The sequence below is a fragment of the Microcebus murinus genome, chromosome 1 (assembly GCF_040939455.1).
Source record: "Microcebus murinus isolate Inina chromosome 1, M.murinus_Inina_mat1.0, whole genome shotgun sequence".
NCBI classification, from domain to species: domain Eukaryota; kingdom Metazoa; phylum Chordata; class Mammalia; order Primates; family Cheirogaleidae; genus Microcebus; species Microcebus murinus.
Window position 1 is genome coordinate 76,833,278 of NC_134104.1, and position 24,874 is coordinate 76,858,151.

At 38.5% G+C, this 24,874-nt stretch overlaps 1 protein-coding gene across 3 annotated transcripts; it reads right to left on the reverse strand.

The window, feature by feature from the left end:
* Positions 1 to 1,665: 1,665 nt before the first annotated feature.
* On the reverse strand, positions 1,666 to 21,171 carry LOC142870957 (kininogen-1-like). Of its 3 annotated transcripts, none has more exons than XM_076003177.1 (11): positions 20,734 to 21,161; positions 18,271 to 18,381; positions 15,940 to 16,024; positions 13,052 to 13,224; positions 11,824 to 11,931; positions 7,548 to 7,632; positions 6,156 to 6,328; positions 5,654 to 5,758; positions 5,444 to 5,530; positions 3,981 to 4,058; positions 1,666 to 1,910 (listed from the first exon to the last, which is right to left on the reverse strand). In XM_076003177.1, exons 1-11 carry the CDS (start codon positions 20,929 to 20,931, stop codon positions 1,764 to 1,766), a joined length of 1,350 nt encoding a protein of 449 aa, XP_075859292.1. In that variant the 5' UTR covers positions 20,932 to 21,161; the 3' UTR covers positions 1,666 to 1,763. The 3 variants fall into 3 exon arrangements, with proteins under 3 accessions (XP_075859292.1, XP_075859296.1, XP_075859300.1); XM_076003185.1 differs by lacking the exon at positions 1,666 to 1,910 and adding an exon at positions 1,998 to 3,688 and having other exon boundaries at positions 3,779 to 4,058; positions 20,734 to 21,171; XM_076003181.1 differs by lacking the exon at positions 3,981 to 4,058 and having other exon boundaries at positions 20,734 to 21,164.
* Positions 21,172 to 24,874: the final 3,703 nt, after the last annotated feature.

Genomic DNA, 24,874 nt, shown 5'->3' on the forward strand with positions numbered 1-24,874 from the left:
ATGGGAGAGAAGCATAGAAAGAGGAAGCTGTGTGGTTCCAGAGCCAAGGTCAACACCTCGGTTTGTCTCTAGCTCAGGAGGGGAGTTGGGGTCAGATGTTTAAAAAGTGACAGGGGTAGATTCTGAGTCATAGGAAACTCATGTGTATATTGTCTAACAAAGACCTGAAGTGGAAATACTTCATGTTGTTGAGTGAAGTGAGACTGTAGGCTTTATATAGCAATCCTGAGTGGTCATTCTTCTGTTAAAACATGATAGTTTGGGGATACTGGGAACACCACCCTGACCCCATTCTCTTCTCATTCTGATCCACACTGCACAGGACCTTCAGAATAATCTGTCTTAAACATTTGAACATGTCAAGAACTGTAGAAAGGATGCTATTGCCTACTTCGGCCTAAGCTCCCAACTGGGCTTCAGTCTACCCTCCAAGTTGGACCTTCTGGCCGGGAGTGGTGGCACGCCTGTAATTCTAGCACTCTGGGAGTCCTAGGCGGGCGGATTGCTCAAGGTCAGGAGTTCAAGACCAAGTTTGTCCTTCCACTTCTTCGACATTGTGTCACACTGGTCATTTCTACTCACTCTTCCTTGGATTACCTCTTTGTTCCATATGCTTTCGACTTCCCAGTGGGATTGTAAAGTCTTTGAGGGAAATAATTTATGTCTTTTAAAATGTATTTCTCTTCTTTTCAGGACCTGCTGCTAAGCATATGGTAAATAGTCAATGCCTGCTGCTTGACTCAGTTATAGTTTGCCTTGAACAAGACTCAGAAGAGCACCAGCCACAATGAGAGATTTGTCAAGGATTTTTTGGTTTAAGATAACAATCCTCTCAAAATCAGAGAGGATTATGTGATTTTATAATGACAACATTAATAATAGAGCCTCAAGATGACATGGTGTAAGGGAGTTTAAAAGGTCTGGGTTTTAGTGCCAGCTCTGTCATTTATTAACTGTGTGACCCTGGGCAGAGTGTTGTGAGCTGCAGTTTCCTCACTGTAAAAGAAAGATCATGGGAACCTGAGAGTGGTTGTGAGGATTAAGTTATACACCAAAAGTAAATTGTCTCCCACAGTAAATGGCTATAATAAGCACTTGATAAATGTTTATATTATAGAAAATTTAAAATATCTATTGCCTTTTATTTTATCAGCTTTCTATTTTCTCTTTTACCTGGACCAGAAAGATAATTTCAGATTTTCTTTTTTTTTTTTTTTTCTTGCCGTTAGTCCTTGGAACAGATTTTCTTTAAACTTTTTGGAGGTTAGATATTTTCTGATCATGAGAAGTTGGTAGACATCATATTAACAAACAAGATTTTTTTTTTTTTTTGGTAATTATCTGGATCATAAAAAAAACTAGTAAACAAGCCAAATTACTCTTAGCTTATGCCTGGGGATGAGGAGAAATGTGAAGGAGGGATGGTGGAGAGAGAGCCCTCAGATTACTGGCAGAAGAATGACCCACTAAGCCTTCACTTAGCACTCATGTGAGGTCTTGGTGGTAAGGCAGTCCCGCCTAAGGGGTTTCTGCCTTGCTTAGACAGAGTGTCCCAGAGCTGGGTTACATCTACGTGGTAGAGCCATAGAACTGGCTCTCTGACCAGCTGGAATTTGCTGCAAGATGGGTGTGGCTGAAAGGAGACCATTGTGAATTAACCAGGAATGAGAACATCAAGACTGAATTTTATTTCACCCAGAAACAGAGGGATAAAATGGCATTTTTCTCTATTTAAATTCTATTCCATCTTTCTTCTTGTCCTTCTACTCAAGGTTGCTGGCAGAGGTGGTTGGGGCTACTGTGCCAGGTGCGAAGATTCTGCCCTCTGGTGAAGAGACCTCACTCTTAGATGTTGGCTCTGCCTCTGCCTTTGGGGGTCGGCCCTTGTACTCACAGGACCTTAGGCGCTTCTGTAAGTATAGCAAAACTCTATTAATCTGCTGTTAGCATTTAATTTTTTTTAAAAAAGGGAAGCAAGCAGTTAACAAGGTGAGACATTTTCCTGACATCATTTGTTCTTTATTTAAAAGTACAGACAATATGTAAAATCAAATAAAAACTGAGAGGCTCTAAAGCATCCAATAAATTGAAGTAGCAGTGACACATGCATTCATAGATGACTGTAGCTGCTTAAACCCATAAGTTGTTTCTCTAGGCAAAAGTATAGCACAGGTTATAAAATATGTATCTTCCTTGCACTACAAGGCAATAAAAGACAATCTATTCTCTCGTGCAAAAGTCAATGGTCTTTAATATCATGGCGAAAAGATGATGTGATCAGAAAATGAGGCTAGAGAGGAATATCCTCATAAAATATCTGTACAAAGTTTGCATCACATCCCATAATATTCCTTTTTCAATAAAAAAGTTTCTTTAGAAAGCCTGCTTCTATATTACTTCCTCTCAAAGCAGTAATGCTTGTTCTGAAAACTAAGGATTATGCAAAATAGCCTTGGCAAAAAAGAAACAAAAAAATCCTATTTGAAAGCCTTATTACAAAGAGTGACTACTGAGTAAACAGAAATTATTGACATAAAAGAAACACTTTCACCCAGAAAGGGAATTATCAGAATAGCTTTGTCAAGTGGGAGTAGCTATTTGATATAACCAGCCCATTCTGGAAATACAAAGTCAATTAATTTACTTTCCCCTTTCCTCCCTTTGGCCAACTTTCTTTCCTTCTTATTATCCCTTTTTGACATCTAGAATTTTTTATTATGGTTATTATTATTGATACTCAATAAGTTCAGCATCCAGTCTCCTGACGTCCCTTATTTTCATATGCATTCAGGGACCAGGTACCACAATTTATCTAGAAATTTGAGGGTCTTTTTATGAAAATTGATGGCATACATTTTAATAAAAATGTACAAACCCACATGTTTGTTATCAGAGAAGCAAATTGCAATAGGCCATAAGACACATTAGTTTGTCCATTTTCTGTGCTACTTTAGAAAACTCAGAAAGGATTTAGAATCCTGGCACACAATTTTATGTGGTCCACAGAGACTGACAGTGTCCCCATTGGGAGTTTCACCGATTCTCTCTAGGCTGTTCTGAAACTTCATAGTTTTTGGTGTATTATATCAAGATTATGTTTTTGGACAATGGGGAGAGGAGATGATGAAGTGTTAAAGGAATATCTCTGGTTGCATAAATTAATAAAGAGCATCCGATAGATTGAAATCATGGGATTCTTTCATTTCCATGTTTGGATTCATTTCATTAACTGGCTTCCAGGGGCGTCCGGGACATTTGGGGGAGGTTGTTTCTGGAAAATCTGATATCTGGGTAAATGAAAGGCTATTTGGTTCTATCTGGATGTCAGGGATCCAATCATCATCATATTCTGTGGGAGTTGGTGATGTATTAGGCATCATAGTTGCGATGAGATCTGAGTCCTGAAAGTCAAAATCGGTAACTGCTACATCTGGCCGGGCTAAGGCAGGGATGGGTGTTGGCCCTTCTGTCTTCTCTTGTGTCTGTGCAGAAGGTAGGGTACTATCTTCAGAAGAGCTTGCCAAATGCCCTGCTTTCCAACTATTGAGGTTTCCATTGTTTTTGCCTTTATTTTTATGTTTTCCATGGCCATGACCATGCTTAGGTTTATGTTCATGGTCGAGGCCATGGCCCCCTTGGGGTTCAAGATCATAGTGAAATTTGAGTTGATGTCCATGCCCAAGGCCATGTTGCCATTGGTGTTCATGGCCAGGGCCATGTTGTTTTTGATATCCTTGGCCAAGGCCATGTTGCTGTTGGTGTCCATGGCCAAGGCCATGTTGTTTTTGATGTCCATGGCCAAGGCCAAGGCCCCTTCGGTGCCCATGCCCTTGGTCATGCTCATGTTTATGGCCATGGCCAAGGTCATGTTTTATTTGCTTTTCATGGCCCCAGCCATGCTCATGAGTGGGTCCTTGTTCTTTTCTTGGATCCTGATCTTCATCTTGTACAGGAACCATGGAAGCATGGGGTGGACTTACAGTTGTTACTTCTCTTATTTCCTCTACTTGTACTGATCGGAAAGGTGAGAAACCTGGAGGCCTTTTCATCAATGTCGTCTAAACAGGAAACATTAAGACAAATGAATTATTGCAAAAACCACACTATCAGTGAAGAAAGAAGAGACTGAGATCTGGCAGTGCTGTCTTGGTTTACAATGGGGCAGGTCTTTGCAAGATTTTCAATACTATATTAGTGTTCTAGAAAGGATGAATAATGCTTTTTCCTCTTTTGATTGATCTTAAAATTTGTAAACATTGTTGTTCTTAGTAATACTATAAAATAAGTTGGAGAGTTGTTTCTGCATCTGGACAAATTGAGTGGTTGAACTACATAATCTCTAGGGTATCTTCCAAACCTATGATTACGTAAATCTAAAGTACATTATGTAAGTTCAAAGCACATTATTTAATTATTGTACTATTAATTGTACTATTTCTATTACCACTATTACTGCTTTTATCCTAAAGGCCATAAGTGGCTTTATGGACTGAATATATAGGTGGCACATATCCATGATCACTTTGTTGGGCTGAAGCACATTAGGACATATTCACACTTTTGAAATGCAGCATTTGTATAATGTCTGTGTTATACTATATGCATACACACATGACAAAAACCTAAGTCAGAAAAGAGGGAGAAGAGGCAACCTGCACTGAAGATTGCATTTGGTGGTGCAAAGAACATGGGTTTTGAAGTCAAGCCAGATCAAGCTAGTAATTAGCATCATGATGAAAAGTGTGGGCTCTGATTTGATCTAGATTTGATTCTGAGTACCACTAGCTTCACTTTTCCCTTCTGTAAAATAGGAATCATAACAGCACCTGCCTTACATGTTATAAAGAGGATTAAGGGAAAATGTATGTGAAGTCCTCACTACAGTGTCTAGGACAGAGGAAGCACTTGGTAATGTCACTGTGCATTCTGGGACTTTCTTATTTAAGTATTACTGCCTCCTTGGCTTCTTTTAAGACTTAAAAAAGAAGATGTCATGTAATGCTTCTTAAACTTGAACCCTGCATATGAATCCCTGAGGATCTTGTTAAAATGCAGATTCTGAGTCAGTAGATGTGGAGTGGAATCTGCATCTCTCACAAGGTCCTTGGATGTGAGCGAGTGCAGTGGAGCTGTGTCTCCCCGCAGGCACACCTGGCCTCGCCAGGGTTAGCTCCCTCACCACGAGGACTGCATGCACTTCACTAAGGAAGAGCCTGTATAAGCTTCCATGGGACACTGGCAACGGGTGAGAAGTGATCAAGAGGATTGTTGCTCTCCTTTTTAGCCATTAAAAAAGAGATCAGCACAGAAATGTGAGATTTCCCCCCATGTTTAAAAGATAGTTCCCCAATTCATTTCAGTAATGGTTCATTTTCAACCCCCCATATATGGGTTTTCAGAATGAGCAGAACAGACCCCAAGCTGACTGTAGTTAGAACCATACCATTCCTCCTGGTTTACAGTTGACAGTAGGGTAAATTTTTTCCTCCCACGGTATCACATAAACTTCAGCAGTGCAGTCTAGACTTTGCTATCCATTAAAATAGAAGTGAAAGGAGAGACCAGCGTTATTCATGAGATCCTTACACAAGTGATTCTTAAACATCAAATAGATTTCCAGTGAAAAAGTAGACAGGTGCATTAATCTACTTACGCCAGGTTTGATCTCACAGTTTTCATTCAACTTTTCATTACTTTCCTTGGAACATGTGGTTTCTCTGGCTATGAACTCAAGAAAGTATTTCTTTCCAGCCACTACCTGAAAAATTAATTAGCACAAAGTAATTGTTTAACAAATATTTATATAATAAATCATATCTCTTTAAGGAATTTTAAGGGAGAATCTTGAAATTTTAATTATATGCTGGCCAACTTGGAGAGTTAGAATTTTAGAGTTTGGAAAGTGATATGACACACATTACCTTATTTGACCCTCACTTCAGTCCTTTACAGATAGAAAACAGAGAGAATGTCCTAAGAGGCTTGTCCAGGATCACACATCAAGTATGCAGCAAGGTTGGCACTTGGAATTCAAGTCTGCCAAATCCTGTTACCAAGTATACTGTTTCTCAATCCAGATCCAAGAACTACGGCAAAATTAGTAAGCAATTTGCACACAGACTAGTATCAGTATTTTTGTAGCATCATTTACAGACCTGTACTTGCGCTCTTTTCACTGTGTCAATCTTGAAATAGAAAGTTTCATTATTCTCTGCATTAAGCTTTGCAACAGAATGAGTCAGTGCCTCCTCCAGCTCTGGGCTGTCGACAGGTATATCTGCAGGGCAGCCAGGACAACCCTTGATATGCGGTTGTACAAAATCTTCCCCTAAAAAAAGCAGATTTTAAGTTAGCATGTACGCTGAAGGAACAGCCTTGCGTAGCACGTCTCCTGCTCAAGACCCAGCACTCACGTTTATAGAGGGGCACGCAGTAGCCCAGGCCTACTAGCGAGTGAGTGAAGGTTATCTCTCTGACCCTCACTTCCTGCCTTTCTTCTTTATTCCTCCTCAAAGCCCAGTATATTTAGGGAAATGTATTCATTCAAACGTTTTCAAACATGTTAGTGACTCAACTACACCTTTGTTGAGTGTAGTTGCTACACCTTTCCTGCATTTTTGCATTTTTGATGGAAACTTTAAAAAGCAATGCTTAATTTAAAGGAATGACTCTCATATAGGAAAATTTTAAGTCACGTGGCTCTGGTGAACAGATAACTTCAGTAATGCTTCTCATTGTGGAATGTATACAGCAGTTTTCCAAGTATGAGAAAAGTCAACTCTTGTTATAAGAAATAGTATAATAACTTGACCATAAACTCACACTATCTTCATTTCTCCCCCATTAAACCGTGCAGAAAAAAACTTTACTTGAAAGAGTTTTATTCTGAGTTGTTAAAAATGAAGCACAGGTCTCTCCAACTTTACACACTCAACTCTGTTGCCCTGGCTAGAGTGCTGTGGCATTAACCTAGCACACAGCAATGTCAAATTCCTGGGCTCATTCAAGCGAGCTGTCTGCCTCAGCTTCCTGAGTAGCTGGGACTACAGGCACGCGCCACCATGCCTGGCTAATTTTTTTCTCTATATATTTTTAGTTGGCTAATTAATAACTTTCTAGTTTTTAGTAGAGACGAAGCCTGGCTCTTTTAGGCTGGTACCGAACTCCTGACCTTGAGCAATCCATCTGTCTTGGCTAGGATTACAGGCATGAGCCACCACGCCCGGCCTAAAACACTCAACTTAAGGATAACTTGTACATAAGAAAGACCAGCTGGCATTGTACCCAAAGGTCAACTTTGCCCAGGGAACATACATTTTCCCTTCTGTCATCATAACTCCTTCTGGCCACTTGCAGAGCAGCATCAGCTGCACCTGCTGCAGCACAGCTGGGCAGGGAAGGGGTACAATGTTGTCATCAAGGTCAGTAGGCTACACAGACTTTCTGGTATTTCATGGGAACGAAAGCATAATTTAATATGAAAAGATCCAGCCAATTGTCTGGAACCACTATTTCACTACTGGGTGCCAACATGTGTTATCCCTCACCTGGATAAATGTCACACTCCTGTGAGTAGTCAGCAATTCTTTGCTGAATATCCATGTATGCATTATCTGTACATTCACCGATATCCTGGTTTTTAAAAAGCATATAAGTGCATAGATTAACAATATTTTTTAGAATCTTTGAACAACTAGTAAAATTGAAAAATAAGATGTCTACTTTCTAAAATATGGCATGCAATAAAAATGAAACAAAACATAGTCTTACTGCAAAAGAGAAAATAACTTCGGCAAGACTATAAATAACAGCAATAAATACATACACATACATGAACACAGAAAACACGAAATAAGATGACAAGAAGTATAGTATTTCTAGTATAGAAATAAGAACCATATAGGTGTAAATGGGTAAAATTTTCTTTTAAAAAGGCAAGAACTTTCAGGTTAAGTTAAAACAAAATCAGGTTATTATAATTTCAAGAATCATAATAAAAAATAAAACTTAAAAATAAGGGATAAGCAAAGCTATATGAGATAAATATAAACAAAAAAGGAACTGTGTATTAGTAATATTGGACAAATTAAAATTCAAAGTAACAAAATAACTCATAAAAATACTACAAAAGATAATTTTATTTTTTAAAGGTGTAGACTAGAAGGCATGGAATAAAAATACATACAGCAGAAAACATTGCATATATGAATAGAAATGGATGGAAATATCCATAGTGGGAAAATTACTATATGAACCAGCAATTGTACTCCTAGGTATATGCTCAAAAGAATTGAAAATAGATATTAAAACAGATACTTATATTAATATAATACATGAATGTTCATAGCAGCACTATTCATAATAGCCAAAAGGTGGAAACAACCAAAGTAGGTGAATGGATAAACAAATTGTGGCATATATATATATATACAATGAAATATTATTCAGCCTTAAAAAGAAATGAAATTCTGTTCTCATAGGTGCCCCATGTAAAACGAAAGAAAATAAAATAAAAAAGGAAATGAAATTCTGAAACAGTCTGCAATATGGATAGACCTTGAAAATATTATGCTAAATGAAATAAGCGAGACACAAACGTACAAATATTATATTGTTTCACTTATATGAAATATCTAAAATAGGCAAATTCATAGAGACAGAAAATAGATTAACACTTATGAGTGGCTGACAGCAAGAAGAATGGGGATTTATTGCGTAGTGGGTACAACATTTCTGTTTGGAGTGATGAAAACTTTTAGAAATAGTTTTATACACATGGCACAAAATTATACAAAAGCCAAGACTCTTGATATATAGGCTGTTTGCTAAAATGCACCTATTTTCATTCTATCAGCAATATATACCCTTGATAGAATTTAGTATTTTTTAAAAATTTAATTAATTTAATAGATAAAAATATTTTTAATTTTCTTTTTCTCAATCAACAGTGCAGTGAACATGCATTTATTTAACCACTGCATTTTCATACATTTGTTAGAAATTTATGGGTTGGATTTATAAATTGTCTTCTACAACCTTTGCCCCTTTGTCTTTGGGACATATTTTAATGAATTGGAAAGTAGCATTTATATATTACAGAAATCAGTGCTTTGTCATGTTTTCTCAGTTTTTACCTTTCAGTTTTTATTATGGTATGTTTGACTTACAAATAGCTTTTGTTTATAGGTGACCAAATCAACCAGTGTTTTCCTTTTGAATTCTTCAGTATTTGCTCAGAAGTCACTTTATTTCTTTTTCCTAATTTGTCTATGGTCAATATTTTAAAATATAGCTTTTAAACCTATCTGGAATTAATCTTGATATATGTTGTGATATATCTAATTTTATTTTTTTAAGAGAATAACCAGATATCTTAACATTTTTCTCTTCTATATAAATTTGCGACAAACACTATCAAATGGTTTCTTAAAAAGATCTGTTCTTTATTTTTGTACCAACTCTACCATATTTTAACAGCTGTAGCTGCATATTAAGTTTAAATATATGATTTATTATTCTAACATTTATATCTTCAAAACCAACCTTAGAATAAATTTGTACGAAAAACTTACATTATCAAATTGATTGGAATTACATTATACTTTTAAATTAGTATGAGGAGAATCGATATATGTACTATAGTTAGCCTTTTTAGTCAAAAATTTGGCATGCCTCTCTAGTGTGTATATTATGTCTATGTATTATGTCTACTATTTGCTGTGGGTTTCACATAGACATTCTTTAGCATGTTAAGGAAGCATCCTTACATTCCAAACGCTCTTGAAAGAGTTTTTTGTTTCTTTTAAATAAGGAATGGGTATTGAACTTAGCAAATGCTTTAGACTATATGAGGGCTGTCCGGAAATTATCCAGCCATTGTTAATATAATGAGAACAGTTACATGGCTAGAACTTTCCAGACAGCCCTCGTATATTAAAATATCATATTATATTTTCCCAATCTGTTTGTTGGTTTGACAACTTTTCTAATAGCAATCTCTAGATTCCTAGACTCAACTCTATGTGTGTTAATTACTTTTTACGTATGGATTGTATTCTATTACTAGTTTAAGATTCTACATCTATACTTCTAAATGAAATTAGCATACATTTATTCATAATATTCTCTTATATTTTTATACTGCTCTGTATGCTTTACTATGTTGCTTTTTTATGCATTTGATTTTTTTCTGACTCCAAGAAGAATCATTTGGATGTTTTTATGAACACTGGTGCTCTTATTCTATTTTATCAATAAATTAGCTTTTATCTTTATTATTTTCTCTTCTCTCCTTGCTTTCCTTCTTTATTGTTCTTTTTATCCCCCCAAATTTCTTGAGACCTAGATATGGGGTTTTGTTGTTTGTTTGTTTGCCTCTGTTTTTAAATTATGAAATCATGTAAAGCTATGACTTATAACTCTGAATGTTCTGGCAACATTATATAGAACTCTCATTTCTTGTTGTTCTGTTTCTTATTTTTTCTTATCCAAGAAAAACTCTAAGGTTTTCAGGAATTGCCAAATTGTGTTCTATAATGGCTGCACCATTTTACATTCCCCCAGCAATATATTCAAGTTCCAATTCCTCCACATACTCCCTAATACTTGTTATTTAGCAGACAAAAGGGGCTTTTTATATATTCTATGTATGAAATCCTTATGAGATATACGATTTACAAATATTCTCTGTCATTCTATGGGTTGTGTTTTCACTTTCTTGATAGTGTCTTTTTTACCTTTTCTCTACTTACGAAAATAAGTGCATACTCAATTAGAAAACTTGGAAAGTATTAAAAAGTTCAAAAAAATATAAAGAATCAGAAAAAGCATCTGTAATTCCAACTGAAAGTTAAATATAGTCTATATTTTAGCACACTTGTTTTCCATCACTTTTTATATTTATATTTACTTTATATATTTGAATGAATCTTATGTATAGTTTTGTCTCCTACTTTTTTGTTTTTTACTTAGCATAGTGTAACTATTTTACTATGTCACTAAAAGCTCTATAAAGATTTCTGATAATAGCATCATATTCTACTGTATGAATATACCATAATTTATTTAACCATTTCCTATTGTTGCATAAATAATTTATTTACAATGTTTTCCTATTAAAAACACAACACTGAAATTGACATGGTGTGGTCTGGACTTCTCATATACTACAGTGAGAAGCAGAATTACCAGATTAAAGGACTTGCAGGAATTCCTTGGTTAAAGCAACATCTCCTGCTCAAATGCAAATATCCCTGGGAAGGTGTTCTGTCTTACCCATTTTATGTTCACTAGCCACTGCCACCTTGATATACGCCATTTTAGCATAATTTTGGTTCAATAACAAGATAGCACCTGAGGAAGCACCACTAAGGGATAGAGACTCAGGTTGTGTTTATTAAAGATGAAGGTAGGGGAGGGAAGGTGAGAAAACAAGCAGAGTAAAGTCTGAGGTGAGGAATTGTCCAGGGTAGAGCCAGGGAATGCTGCATGGCACTGAGCACATGGGGAAGAAAAGGAGATAGGAAAGTGTGAAGATATAACAAAAATAAACTTGATAATTTTACCATTTTGTCCCAGGCTGTTCCTAGTCCCTGGTTATACTCTGTAAATGCTTCCTGCTAGATATGCAGACTCTTTGACTAGGTAAGTAAGGCAGCTTCACCAGTGAAGTCAGCATTAGGTTTCCCAGGTAATGTGAATGTGATTGCTGAATATCATCTAAAATTTAAGTGACAGTCTAAAAAACAGCTTGATAGTTTCTATGCCTGCAAAAACTATAAACAAAATCCTAAGAAGTTTATAATTAATTTTTTGCCTACTTACACCATCCAAAAGGGATTTGCATTCTGGAATTAAGAACAGAAAATTCTCCTTGGAACAATTAGTTTGCACAATTGAGTAGGTGACTTTAAAGTTCCATCCAGCCACCACCTGCAATGATTTGGGATTGAGTATTTAAAGGGCAGTTTAAACAATCTTCACAGTGATATATAAATGCTATGAAGAGTTTAGAACACTGCAGGGCATGTAAGTGCCCAAGATATATAAACTACTATTATTACTAGGCAAAAATATTACTGAATAAATACTACACACCTTGAGACTCTCACACAACACACACACACTCACACACCGCTTCCCTTCATCCATCTGAAAATAAAAAGCAATATATAGATGAAGTTACTGTATTTCCTGAAGACCTAATAATATTTCCTCTGCCAAGGTGCAGAGAGAAAGCATTTTGCTGAATTTCATAATAATAATGCTCTTCTAGATGGATAAAGAAAACTTTGGAGAGGAGTGGCCTTTGCTGGTGGGTCCTCAGGTCCCAGATAACCAGGTGATATGATTTCTCCTGCTTTATTCTGGGTTGGTTCTACCCCAATTGCTGTATGTGGACACAATTGAGTAAAACATGCATCTTACTCATATGAAGGCAAGTTGTAAAGTCTATTAAATGCAGGGAATGTTACTGACCAAAGTGAATCACTCATAATCTGAGGCTGAATTACAAGGGACCCCATCAACTATCAGAAAAGGCTTGTCAAAATGAATCAATAAAAAGACCAGATTTATAGGTATTTACTTTTTTTGCCCTGATGATATGGAAACTACAACTTAGGGGAATACCCAGAAAGCCATGCCAACTATTCTAGACTCAAGTATCTTGGAGCTCTGTTAAACTCATGAGAGCTAGGTGATGATATAGTTTTCTCAAAACCTTATAAGGCCAGTATGACTTTTCCATTTTAGCATCTCTGGGAAGAACATGTAATGATGACTACTCATTTGTTAAAAACAAACTTTAAAGCAAAGGGGTCTGATAGCCACCTTTTCCCACTTTACATATGGCACTATCGTACTCACTGCAATAAAGAGAAAGCCCTTTGCAGCCTGCGCTGGTCACGTGAAGACACAAAAGAACCCACCACCCGCCATGCGATCATACATTTTCCTTTGGCCGATGGCTTCTGTTAGGTAATGAAACCCTAAACGTAAAGATCTAATATTTTTAACAATGCTGCGTGACATGAAAACTTAAAGAACAAACCTGTCTTTGGGCCCGTTTTACTTCACCAAGAGTAAAGAGGTAGGGACGATCAGTGTTGTTATTAAAATGTTGAATGCCATGTCTCAGGACGGGCTCTAGGTCCGGGTGGTCCGTTGATATGGGATGTACACAACCAAGGCAGTCATAGTGGGCTGTCACCACAGGGCCCTCGGCTTAAGAAAGAGCAGACAAAAAGGCAACGTTAATGATCAAAATCAGCATTCAGATGCTGTCCCATAGCCCTCATATGCTAAAGCTCCACTTTGCAGAAGGCCACTCTAGGAAAGCTTTTGTCATTCACATCACCTAGATGTGTCCATTTCTCTGTACTTGGCATCTCTGGCACATTAGGGAAGAAGCTAATAGAGGTTTTATCTGTTGATAAGTTGCTCCATAATTATATTCTTAAGGAATTTAATTTATTTAGGGTCTATTCTACCAACTCTACCTGTGGAATTTTGAGCAAGGTACTTAACTGCTGTGGGCTTCAGTTTCCTTGTCTATAAAATGGGGATATTAATACCTACCTCATCGAGTTGTGAAAGCTACAAATACTGATGAAATAAATTGAAGAGGACACAAATCAAAATGGAAATGGAAAGGCATCCCATGTTCATGGATTGGAAGAATCAATATCACTAAAATGACTTTACTGCCCAAAGAAATATACAGATTCAATGTAATCCCCATCAAAATATAATGTCATTTTCCACAGAAATAGAAAAAAATCCAATAGTTTACATGGCACCCCCCCCCCCCAATAAGAGCCAGAATAGCCAAAGAAATGCTGAACAAAAAGAACAAAGCTGGAGGCAGCACACTACCTGACTTCAAATATATTACAGGGTTATAGTAATGAGAATAGCATGGTATTGGTGTAAGAATAGACACATAGACCAATGGAACAGAATAGGGCACTCAGAAATAAATTCACATATTTACAACCAACTGATTTTCAGCAAAAGGGGCCAAGAACATACGTTGGGGAAAGAATATCATCTTTAATAAATGGTGCTGTGAAAATTGGATATGCATATGCAAATGAATGAAATTGAACTTCTGTCTCTTACCACATACAAAAATCAACTCAAGAGGGATTAAAGACTTAAGATCCAAAGCTATAAAACTACTAGAAGAAAACTTAGGGGAAACACTTCAGGACATTGGTTGTGGACAAAGGTTTTATGGCTAGGACCTTAAAAGTACAGACAACTAAAACAAAAATAGATAAATAGAGTTATATGAAAGTAAAAAGCTTCTACACAGCCAAGAAAATAACACATGAAGAGACGACCAATTTCATGAGAGTAAATATTTGCAAACTATTCATCTGATGAGGGACCAATATCCAGAATATACAAGGAACTCAAACAACTCAATAATAAAAAAAAAAAACACACAAATAATCCCATTAAACAATGGACAAATGGATCTGAGTAGACATTTCTCAAAAGAAAACATACAAATGGGCAACAAGTGTATGAAAAAATGTTCCACATCGCTAAGCATCAGGGAAATGTAAACAAAAATCAAAATGAGGTATCATCTTACTCTAGTTAGAATGGCTATTATTAAAAAGAAAAAAATGACAGATACTGGTGAGGATGTGGAGAAAAGGAAACACTTATGTTCCGTTGGTGAGAATATAAATTAGTAAAACCAGTATGGAAAACAGTATTGAGAGTTCTCAGAAAACTAAAACTAGAACTACCTACAACCCAGTAATCTGACTACTGGGTAAGAAATCTATCAAAGGGATACATGCACTCATATGTTTATCATATAGCATTATTCACAATAGCAAAGATATGGAATCAACCTAAGTTCCCAGAGATGGAAGAATAGATAAAAAAAAAAAAGGTGATATGCATACACAATAGGGTACCATTCAATCATAAAAAGATGAGATTATGTCATTTGTAGCAACATAGATGGAACTGGAGGTCATATTATATTGAGTGAAATAACCCAGGCAAAGAAAAGAAAAAGTTTGTATGTTTTCATTCATATGCATGGAGTTAAAAAACTTAATCACATGAAGATGAATAGAGTGATAGATCCCAGAGTGCAGGAGAGGGAAATGAAGAGAGGTTGGTGAAGGAGTGCAAACTTACAGTTAAATAGAAGAAGTAAGTTCTCATGTTCAATAGCAGGCTAGGGTGACTATAGTTAGTAACAATATAATTTATCTTGCAAAGTATCTAGAAGAGAGAACTTGAAATGTTTTCAACACATAGAAATGATGATGGATACCTCAAATACCCTGACTTGATCATTACACATTCTATGTATGTACCCCATCAATATTTAAAATATTGTGTATCAATAAAAGAAAAAAAGAAGTTAGTATATGTAAAGTACTTAGACCCATGGCTGGGACATAAGCAATCAATAAATGTTAGCTATTATTAATATTTTTATCCTGATTGCCATTAATGCGTTGTTATCACTGCTAGGCATCATTGCTTTAGGTGTATCATTTCATTTCAGTCTCACAACAATCCTGTTAAGTGGGAAATACTGTTATCTCCATATTTGAGACAAGGAAAAGGAAAGCCAAGAAGGTGAGGAGCTCTGAACGACTCCAGGCCAGGTCTGACCTCAAAGCCTGTGCTTTTCTCTCTCTAGGATGCTGCCTACAGTTGAAGGCAGGTGTGTGTCTCCACATCCTTTTGCAGAGCCCTGGAGGCACATGAGGAAGAGTTGGATAGTCCCGAGGGAGAGATTGTCACAAGCCTGGCACAAGGTCAGGCCCCTGCCGCTCCCCCCGACCCTAAGAATGGCATTAGGAGCCTCTGGGAGAGGCAGCAGCCTGGGCCAGGTTGTGTTCTTGGCACACAGAAGTTGTTAATTCCTCCCCAGGGCAGTGCCACCCCTGTATCAGCTACCTGGAGTAATCTGGCAGATCTGGGTAGCCACGGAAAATTTTCCATTTCCCCTCTTCCCTACAGTCGCTGTGCATTCTCCTGTGGCCTAAAAAGAAAAGAAAAAGACCATTTATCCTAATCTTTCAGATGGAAGAGTCCACCTAGTACTGTTGCTAAACATGACTTTCCTTTGAAAAGTAACAAAACTTGTGAAGATTCTATCGAAAAGAGATTTCAGACATGAGAATGAATGTTTTTGTAGCCTAATGATTATTTTTTATAAGCCACTGATATCTGTGAGACATCAGAGGAATGCTAGTATTAATGGTGGTTATAAGCTTGAGTCTTTGATTCAAGCCCTAGAGATATTTCTTTTTCCCCACGATGTACGCAGTGCCTCAGAATCAGCCCGCTCTACGCTCCTCTTGATGTACTCTCAATTTCAGTGGATCAATACTATTCACATAAACTCAGTTTAACTTGTTAGAAAGAGCAAGGATCTTGGTGTGAAAGTGTCTTCGAGTTCCAGCTCTGCCACTTGCTAGCTGCTACCTCTATCACATCCCTTTGCATCTCAGAGTCTCAGTTTACCTATGGTACAGGAGGCATGCCACATCTATCTCATACGGCTGTTGTGAAGAGTAATGCACAAACATACATAAAGTGCTTAATAGAGGTCCACCTCATGGTAGGCACTTAATAGGCAGCCGTTTAACTGTTATTGTTGAAGTGTTTTTTTTTTTTTTTTTTGAGACAGAGTCTCCCTTTGTTGCCCAGGCTAGAGTTAGTGCCATGGCGTCAGCCTAGCTCACAGCAACCTCAAACTTCTGCGCTCAAGCAATCCTTCTGTCTCAGCCTCCCAAGTAGGTGGGACTACAGGCATGCGCCACCATGCCTGGCTAATTTTTTCTATATATATTAGTTGGCCGATTAATTTCTTTCTATTTATAGTAGAGACGGGGGTCTTGCTCTTGCTCAGGCTGGTTTTGAACTCCTGACATTGAGCTATCCGCCCGCCTCAGCCTCCCAGAGTGCTAGGATTACAGGAGTGAGGCACCGCACCCTGCCCAAGTGTTGTTTTTTTTTAAATTATATTTCCTATATTAGGTATTTCTAGTTTCAAAATATGGGCTTTATGAAGAGGGGGAAATGTCCTTCGTAATTAAAAATGGAGAGGAGGAAGGTAAGGGAGGGAGATAGGAAGGTAAAGGGAGGGAAGGGGAGGGAAGGGGAAGAAAAGGAAGAGAAAGAATAAGAAAAGGAAAAGGAAAAGGAAAAAAAAAAGAAAAAGAAAGAAAAGAAAAGTTGGGCCTCCTCATGATGATTTCAAAGCTTCCTTCCAGTTCCAGCATCCTGTGGTTTGAAGGCGCATCATTCTGCAGATCTAGGAAGCCCAAGATCAAAATGCCAACAGATTCAGTTCTTGGTGAGGGCCCTCTGCCTGGCTTTCAGACAACTACCTTCTTACCATATCCTCACGTGATGGAGAGAGGTGTTTCTTTGTTTTGTTTGGTCTTGTCATTCTTTGGCCTTATCTACTAGACATCTCCTAAGTGACAGGCACTATTCTATCAGGATACAGCACATTTCTCTTCATCCCCACGGCCTACAGAGGCAGGCAGTATGGGGCACAGCAGCTAATCATCCCCACCTTACAGATGAGACCACTGAGAAGCAGAACCAGCACTTACGATCCTGGTCTCCTGACTTGGAGTCCAGTGCTCTTTAGCAAGTGCAGACAACTAGGGCTCATCTTTTACAAGAGAGGCTTGCTTCTGAGGCAGATACCATTTGCAATCTTCCTAAATTAAGGCAAAACAACCAGCTGTGGTATGCCAGGGATGTATGTTAGGAGTTTGGTTAAAATAGCCATTGTTAAATTAATTTACATAATTTTCCTCATTTCATTCTCTAATCTCCCTTCTACAGGGGACAGCCCCAGTTAAGAGGTCAAGCATCATGCCCACCATCACACAGGTCATTGGAAGCAGGGTGAAGATTTGCACTCAGGCCTGTGCAAGTGAAGCACCCACCCTCTGCCCTCACCAGCCCTTCAGCCTGGCCCAGGTGTTGCTCTCTTGTCTCTATGGGACCTGGCCCACGCTTCCCAGTTGTCACTGGAGCCCTCTTCTCACGGGAGGGCTTTCTCCACATTTAACTGCTGGCTTCTCCATCATTTTTCTGTCTACACAAGAACATGGCTATGAAGCATCTGACTTTTCTACTCATTTCAGGGTTTGTGGGCATCCCTCATAAACATGATCACTAATATTAGTCATCCCTGCACATGCCAAAAGGTAGGGCAGCCTTGACAGAGAAAACTGGAGGCTCGAAAACTGTTAACACACTTACAGCTTTTGCAGCGTCTTTGTAGTCACAATCCTGCCAGGTTTTGCCGCTTTGAACAGGACAATCACCCTCCTTGATTTGGTACTTAAAGGAATAAAATATGTCTGGGTTAACCTGAAAAAAGCAACCGGAGATATTGCAGTTCATCCACTGATCCAACAGCAAATAATTTGAGTAGGTTCTGGTACAGTTATGAGTCCTGATCTTGATTTGATTTAATCAGAACAAAGCACTCATTAGAAATATACTTACATTTTTATGAGTATTATAAACATTTACTTTAAAGAATGTTCATAATTACTTACAATGTGTTTTTTAAAAGTTACAAAGCAGTATCAATAGTATTAGCTTATTTGTATAAAAACTGATTTATATGTACATGTCTTGGAAAAGTCAGAAAAGTTATGCAGCAAGCTGTTAAAATGGCTCTCAGTGGTGGGATTATAATAATCTTGTCCTTTCTTCCTTAAATAAATGTTTCTAAATGGTCTTACTTTTTTTCCCGAATGAACATAATATTACTTTTATAACTAGTAAAAGCAAACAGGAGAATTTTATTTTTAAAAACCCCCAAACCAAAAAATGCTAACAGTTACCTCTGTATGGTTGAATTCATTATGGGTAATTTTAGTATTTTTATTTGCTTTGTTTTGTTTCCTAATTTTTATTTCTTTTCTCTGTTTTAAACAGTTTTCTTGAGATATAATTCACATGCCATACAATTCACCCACTTAAAGGGTACAGTTCAATGTTTTTTAGTATATTTACAACCATGCCCACAATATATTTTGATTATTTTATTAACCCACAAAAAAACCCTGTGCCCACTACCAGTTTGTATCCATTCTTCCTTGCATTCAGCCCCTGGCAACCAGCAATCTACTTTCTCTCTGTATTTGCCTAGGCATTTCATATCACTGGGTTTATACCTGTGGTCTCTGTGTCTAGCTTCTTTCACTTTGCATGAAGTTTTCAAGGTGTAGCCATGTTGTAAGATGTATCAGTACCTTATTTCTTTTTATGGCTGACCTAATTTTTCTAAGATGTCACACTATCATAAGACTTAACGTGAAAAGGCGCTGAGTTAGATGAGCTGAAAGCCCACCTCAACGATGCACAATCCTGGCATGTCAGAGCCAGAGGGATCTGGGAGGTGATGCTGTCCAGCCCCGTCCTTTGCAGCTGCGAGCAGGGAGGCCTGAGAGGGCAGGGCATGGCTTAGGCAGCCTCACGATCTCAGGGAGGCAGAGCCAGCCCCAGATCCCTGGTCCCCTGATGCCCAGGGCAGTGGGCTCTCAGAGCCTGCGTGGGTCGCAGTATTTGTATCTGGGAGATGATGGAGTCAAACAACATAGACTCTAGGCTTCCTTCTGTTTTGATAACGTGGGCCTATGAAGCAGGAGGTGGTAGAAGCTGTTCCACTTTTACTTTTACATGGCAAAGTAAAGATAAAAAAGATAACTAGGGATATTTTAGAGCAAAAGCCACATTTTTCACAGGTTAACCAGTGAACATACCACCAAAAGCCATTACTTCAGAGCACCAGGGAGCAGAATTTCTCACATGACTATGCTAGACTGTGAAACAAAATGGCTCAGTTTTACTTTCAGGAAAAGAAACGTGTCCACCGTGCTTTTGTTTCTTTAGCCCTATGATATTAGATGGTTAGGTTTTTGTGGGTTTTTTTCCATTGAAGTAACCAATTGCTGAACTGTTCCAGAGATAGAGACATTCGTAATGAAATGAATTTATACATACTCTCAAAAGATTAGTATTTCTTAGAATCATGCATCCTGCCAGGATTTGTTGCTAGCTGAGTGCATCAATGCAGTCATAACAAAAACAGTAAATATCAACTGAAATATTTCTGTTAAATTTGATGCATTCAGCCATAAAGTCTTCCTGGTAGATATTTTTGTCTAGTACAGTTGAATCATGCTAATATCATTCTTGACTCTTCTTAGACATACCCCACTGGTAGATATTTTTGTCTAGTACAGTAGAATCCTGCTAAGCTCATTCCTGACTCTTCTTAGACATACCCCACCAAGTACCCCCTCCCACTTAATTTGGGAGGTCTTCATATTTCAGTCTAGTGCCAGGGACCCTGTGTTTCCTCTGCTGCATTCTGCCTGAGTTCCTAGATTCTCCCCCCTGTGCTTAGTCTCTTTTAATTTCTCCATCTACCTTTGTTTCCTTTCACCTAGGATAGTGCTCCTCTGATTACCCAGGAAGCCAACCAGGGAGGCCCAAGATCTAGTCATACCCTGTCTTCCACCTACAGGCCAGAGAGTGCTGTTGGTCTTTTCCAAGAGCTGTAAGCTTCTACACTTGATTATCAGTTCTTTGGTGGTGTGTGTGTGTGTGTGTGTGTGTGTGTGTGTGTGTGTGCATGTGTGTAAGGCCTGGCTTCCTAGTGATAGCACAGATCCCAAGTGACTTCAAGGTTAAACACAGCTCACTCACCGTCTTATTGACCTCAGTTATGCGGTACAGTACAAACTGGTTGTTGTCAACTCGGCCTCTACTGTTATATTTCTTCAGAGCAGCATCCACAGCCTTAAATACTTCCTGGTCATTGCAGTCGATTTCCTCAAAGGACTGTTCTTGGGTTAAACTTGGTAGCAGCCTGGAGCAGAGGAAAAGGATGGCAATTAGTTTCATGATTTCACAGACTCCCTCTCAAACTGAGGGATGGCTTCACCAGGAATCAGGAGCCAACTTGGATGCTGGTTTTAACAATCTCCAGCCTGTTGTTTCCTTTGTCCTGTTCTCTCTCTGCCTTACAGCTCAGGGTCCTGGTTGGACTTCTGCTGCCCTACACTATTTGCCCTATTCCGAAAGGACAAATGTCGCTGCTGGGTTATCCAAGCACATTTAAAGTCAGAACATTGCAACACTGGGAATGTTAACCTGCTCATTTGCATTTAAAAAGCCCACGGGAGCACAGAGCACATTTTCATGTGATTGCACCATTTTGTACAGCGAATCAGGGCAGAATCTAATAAAGGAGAAGAAAAAAATCACCACCTAATTTGATTATTCCCTTGTGACTTTCACGAAGCCATTTACAAAGGTCACCACATGTGTAAACATTGCAACAAGGAGTACAATGTGCAGATACTTTTCACATAACCTTTCTTTGTGGGGTGTCTATCCACATAGAAGCAGGATGCTATCAATTATAATGCATGCCTGGGAAGCTCCTGCACAGGGGCATCAGGTACTGTGTTTCCCTGACAATAAGACAAGGTCTTATATTTATTTCCCTTAAGAAGACACCCTAGGGCTTACTTGCAGGGGATGTGTTATTTTTTTTAAGTACGTACAACAATCTACATTTATTCAAGTATAGTTAAGTCGTCTTCTTCTGGAACATCATCATAATTCTCAAAACCCTGAATTCCATCCTGAATTTCCTGTGACTCCATTTCCTTTAGAACCATTGGCCCCAATCTCTCATGTCGAGCAAAAGAGCTTTCATGGGGCAGTGAGAAGGGCTTTTCCTCTACTTTACCACTCCGAGACGAAGTGCATGAGTTGTGCAGATATGCTGCGTAGCCACTCCCATCAATAGGGCTGATTTTCGGGGTAGGGCTTATATTGCGCAAATGCTCAGAAATCCTGCTAGGGCTTATTTTATGGGTAGGTCTTATTTTGGGGGAAACATGGTAGTTCTGGAAATCCCACCTAGGACACTGCACGGCTAAAAATAAAAGGTGGACGCCCTATATGGCCTCTGGCCAAGCTAGCCTCTCCCGCTCAATTGTAGTAGTTGTACAAAGGAGATCGCTCACCAGCGTGGAGGAGACAGAGGACAAGCAAAAGCAGAGATGGGTTGAGTGAAGCGCTGCATTCCCTATGCTTGCTTCTCATTTCTGGTTTGGTAGCATTGGGGTTCAGAAAATGATAGTCAAAGTATGGCATGAAAGTCTAGAAACAGCTGGCTCGCCGCCATTCCAGTGGCTGGATAAGATAGGACAGTCAAATTCTTTCACATCTAAGATTAAATAATAGACAGTTGCAGATCCCTGAGGAATGCCAAGAAAGCAGCAGGTGATTAGCATGTGGGAGCCCAGAGGTTTCATTCTTAATAAAAGCCATATCCTGGCTGGGTGTGGTGGCTCACGCCTGTAATCCTAACACTCTGAGAGTCCAAGGAGGGAGGATCACTCAAGGTCAGGAGTTTGAAACCAGCCTGAGCAAGAGCGAGACCCCCATCTCTACTAAAATAGAAACAAATTAATTGGCCAACTAAAAATATATAGAACAAATTAGCCGGGCATTGTGTCGCATGCCTATAGTCCCATCTACTCGGGAGGCTGAGACACAGGTATTACTTGAGCCCTGGAGTTTGAGGTTGCTGTGAGCTAGGCTGATGCCACGGCACTCACTCTAGCCTGGGCAACAAAGTGAGACTCAGTCTCAAAAAAAAAAAAAAACCCTATCCTTATTTTTTAAACAGAGTTTCTGCTCCTCCCCACGTCTTTGCCATTGTCCTACCTTTACCAGATTCTTCAGAAAGTAGTGGCTGCTGCTTTCTTCCATCTTCCAAATCTCACACATATTTCTCCTTTGGATGACTATAACCTAGAACTCTAATCTGTAGGAAAGGGACGTCTTGAAACAAAAACTGCTTATCCCAAACTGGTACACACACGCACACACACACACACACACACACACACACACACACATATATATGTATATATATGTATTTTCACAAGTTACTATATGTTCCATTTTTTTAATGTTTAATTTTTTAAAAAATTTTTTAGAGTTGAAGTCCTGCTCTGTCCCCCAAGCTAGAGTGCAGTGTATGATTTTAACTCTCTGCAGCCTCAAACTCCTGGACTCAGGTGATCTTTCTGCCTCACCCTCCCAAATAGCTTGGACTACAGGCCTATACCACCATGCCCAGCTTTCACCCACTTTTAATGAATGTATTGAGTAGTGTTATTTCCACACATTCAGTGTGGTACCATCTCTATTTGCCATACAGAGACGATAAAGGACAGAAAAGCTGTTATAACCAAGGTCTTTTGCTAGAGTCCCATTTCTAATTCAGTAGTAGAAATAGAAGTCAAGATTATTTTCAGATAGCCTACAGAAGATACTCCTAAAAGTAAAAAGAAGAAGAAAAAAAGGTAAGTAAAGATTGCTTTCAGAGAATAATTACTTTCTGTTCTTTTTGATACGGTAAGGAGTCTTGTAATTGCAATTCCCCACGTGTTTTCCAGCCTAGCTCATGAGTATCTAAGGACACCACCCTGTGTGTATGGCAAGTGCCACAGATAGCAGAGTAAATGAAATGGCTCTGATCAATTTGAGCTGAAATGTAGTAGTGTTTTATACTCCATTTGTACATTGATTTCATGGTTATTCAGCTATTGAAATGTTTTAAATTATGTGTGTTTCAGGTCAGTCTGTTTCTTTATGAGCTAAGTGAAGGAATAGACCAGCTCCCAGTTTCCTTGCTTGTGTCAATGGCATCATCGTTCTCTTAGGACCTAGATGGAAAACTTTTAGTCATCTTTGATTTATTCCTGTCATTTATTCTTCATACTCAGTAAGTAATGTCTTTGAAATATCATTTATACCCATCTTGCTATCTCTGTTCTCTTTTTTCTTTTCTTTTTTTTTTTTTTTTTGAGACATGGTCTTGCTCCATTACCCAGACTGAAGTGCAATGGTGCAATCATACCTCACTATAATCCCAAACTCTCCCACCTCGGCCTCCCGAGTACCTGTGACTATAGGTGCAAGCCACCATGCTATATTTTTTTAACTTTTGTACAGATAGGGGTCTCACTATGTTGCCTAGGCTGGCTTTGAACTCCGTGGCCTCCAGTGATCCTCCTGCCTTGGCCTCCCCAAATCCTGGTATTACAGGCATGAGTCACCACTCCTGGCCACAATCTCTATTCTTATTGCAACAACTCTAGTGCATACAATACTTATAATCATTCATGGTTCCATCCATCTCTCATGAGAAATCTATTTTCAAAAAGATTTGGAAGTGTTCATCAAGTGGAACAATGTAAAACTGGTTAAGTAAGATTAAAAAGACAACAGAGAGGGCCTATTCAATTGTTTTTACCTTTGGATACCTTAGACTCAATAGAGAATGTATGAAAACTACTGACGTGCAGGACTACTCCCAGAGATTTGGGTTCAAATGATCGGGAGCTCCCTAGGTTACGGTAACGTGCAGCCAAGGTCCTAACAGTGTAATAACAGCTGCCCTTTACTGCATGCTTACCCTGTGCTAAGCATTACACTAATTGCAGGAATTTATCTCTTTTAATTCTCAAAACACACTTATAAGGTGAGTATATTATTAATCTCATATTGCTGATGAGGAAACTGGGGCTTTGAGAAAAGAAATAAATTGGCAGCTTTTGGACTTAGGGTTTGTAGCTTCAGAACCCTGGTTCTTAACCACCTCACTATCCTGCCTCTAAAATATACTGGGTAATACCTCCAAATAAAGTTTTGCAAAAGAGAGAATAATGTTCAAATGGAGATTCTTATAACATACGGGCTGAAGCTATAATCTTAAATAATTTAATGTAAGCATTTTTGCAAGATGTTGAGAGGATATTTT

Excerpts from the sequence above, each read along its gene's own strand:
- LOC142870957 (XM_076003185.1), bottom strand. The coding sequence starts at position 20,931 with ATGAAACTAATTGCCATCCTTTTCCTCTGCTCCAGGCTGCTACCAAGT. Across the intron at positions 7,633-11,823 it reads GCAAATCCCTTTTGGATGGT|GATATCGGTGAATGTACAGA; the intron begins GTAAGTAGGCAA and ends TTTAAAAACCAG. Across the intron at positions 4,059-5,443 it reads ACTGTAAACCAGGAGGAATG|ACGACATTGATGAAAAGGCC; the intron begins GTATGGTTCTAA and ends TTTCCTGTTTAG.